This window comes from Miscanthus floridulus, chromosome 16 (genome assembly GCF_019320115.1).
Source record: "Miscanthus floridulus cultivar M001 chromosome 16, ASM1932011v1, whole genome shotgun sequence".
NCBI classification, from domain to species: domain Eukaryota; kingdom Viridiplantae; phylum Streptophyta; class Magnoliopsida; order Poales; family Poaceae; genus Miscanthus; species Miscanthus floridulus.
The window spans coordinates 738424-740221 of NC_089595.1; the positions used below are offsets into that span (position 1 = coordinate 738424).

A 1798-nucleotide genomic window follows, 5' to 3' on the forward strand; every position below is an offset into this window, starting at 1 on the left:
CGGCAATGCGAACGCTGGATGGAATACACGGAAACAAACAGTGTTCTGGTCGAATTTGAATTGTAAATTTGAATTTTTTTGACGGGAAAACGTACTGTAGGGGCGGTTCTAGACTGAACCGTCCCTACAAACAGGTATTATAGGGACGTCTGACACTACAGACGCCCCTATAAATCGATTTGTAGATGCGGCTGATACTACAGCTGCCCCTACAAATCGATTTGTAGGGACGGCATGAGAACCGCCCTACAAATACATGATTTGTAGAGACGGTTTAGTAGGGGCGTCTGGCCATACCGCCCCTACAAAGAGTTACGAACCGCCTCTAAAAAAATGTTTCTGTATTAGTGTTGGTCACTGGAACTAATAAAATGCACCATACATGTATCTCTTCTCTATGTTCAGATATATATACTAGTACTTACCACTACGACGACTAAGACTAGTTAACACAAATTCATATATACTCATCAGTTCTCCTCCTCGCCTTCAATTTCTAGGTAGCTGAACTCTGTGCCATGACATGAGCAACCCAGTAGCTTGTAAACGCATGCATTCATGCACAAGCATGCCGTGAATGCACTAGTTACTTCCGCACCATCTTCTTCCCTCGGTTCGTGCATCTCGGTGCACACGAAGGCGCGAGGTACGGTGGTTCTTGGCATGGCGGCGCCGAGCAATGGAGCCACCAGGAAGAGCCTGATCTCAAGAACCCTGGAGCGGTGCAAGTCTGGGCTGAACCGGATCGGCACTGCCGGACGGGCGCGGTCGTCGCCGGCGGCGGTGGCCGGGTGCTTCCCGGTGTACGTGGGTCCCGAGCGGGTGCGCTTCGTGGTGCGCGCGGAATACGCCTCCCACCCGCTCTTCCGCCGCCTCCTCGACGACGCCGAGCGCGAGTACGGGCACGTGGCGCGGGGCCCGCTTGCGCTGCCGTGCGACGTTGACGCCTTCCTCGACGTCCTGTGGCACATGGAGCACGGCGATGGCGGAGATGACGACGGTGATGAGGTCACCACGGCCGTGTCGTCGTCGCCAATCTGCGGCTTGCGGAGCTTCAGCAGGAACCGCGCCGCGGGATACAGGATGATGAACCCAAGGTCTTCCCCGGTGGTTGCTAGGATCGGTGAGCACAGAGAAACTAAGCACGCGCGAACTCGATCATACAGTTAGGTATGTACTGATGCATGGTCTTGTATCATATGATGCTAATCATGGTTTACACGACGAGAAAACCATGAGGGCAATCGATCATCGATTCATCGTGTACATATTGATGACCATATCGCTTCGTGTCTTGGAACAATTACCAGACTTTAAAATTAATAGTTTTCATAAAAAACGAGATCTTTTGTTTTGGAGAGAAAAAAAGTATGAGAAACATAATAATACTCGCAACTCTATATATGGTTGTAAAATGGGTTCACTTCATACCCATTTCCATTACTGAATAACGAAAATACAGCAAGAGTTTAAGACGTTCCAGAACGGCTACGCAGAGCCAACGCAGACAGAAAAGCAAACAGTTTAACTACTGCCAGACACCCAAGCTAGAACTACACTCAGCTCGCGACCAACTAACACCCACAAAAGGCCAAACAGCAGTAGGATCATTCTTCTCACTAGTAGAGAAACGGCTTTTCACTACTAAAAAATGATTTAAGGCAACGCCTCTCTTTTTTTAGGGGCGGCTCTATATTAAGCCGCCCTACAAATAGTTGCCAAATGAGCCGCCCTTACAAATGAATTTGTAGGGGCGGCCGGTGTTATCAGCCGCCCCTACAAATAGACCCATCTGTAG

The 1798-nt window shown here is 49.7% G+C and overlaps 1 protein-coding gene across 1 annotated transcript; it reads left to right on the forward strand.

Annotated features, from left to right (window-relative positions):
- Window positions 1-663: 663 nt before the first annotated feature.
- Window positions 664-1170, forward strand: LOC136513579 (auxin-responsive protein SAUR50-like). The gene has a single exon (XM_066507551.1). The coding sequence runs from the start codon at window positions 664-666 to the stop codon at window positions 1168-1170; it is 507 nt and encodes a 168-aa protein (XP_066363648.1).
- The last annotated feature ends 628 nt before the right edge of the window (window positions 1171-1798 follow it).

Excerpts from the sequence above, each read along its gene's own strand:
- LOC136513579 (XM_066507551.1), top strand. The coding sequence starts at position 664 with ATGGCGGCGCCGAGCAATGGAGCCACCAGGAAGAGCCTGATCTCAAGA.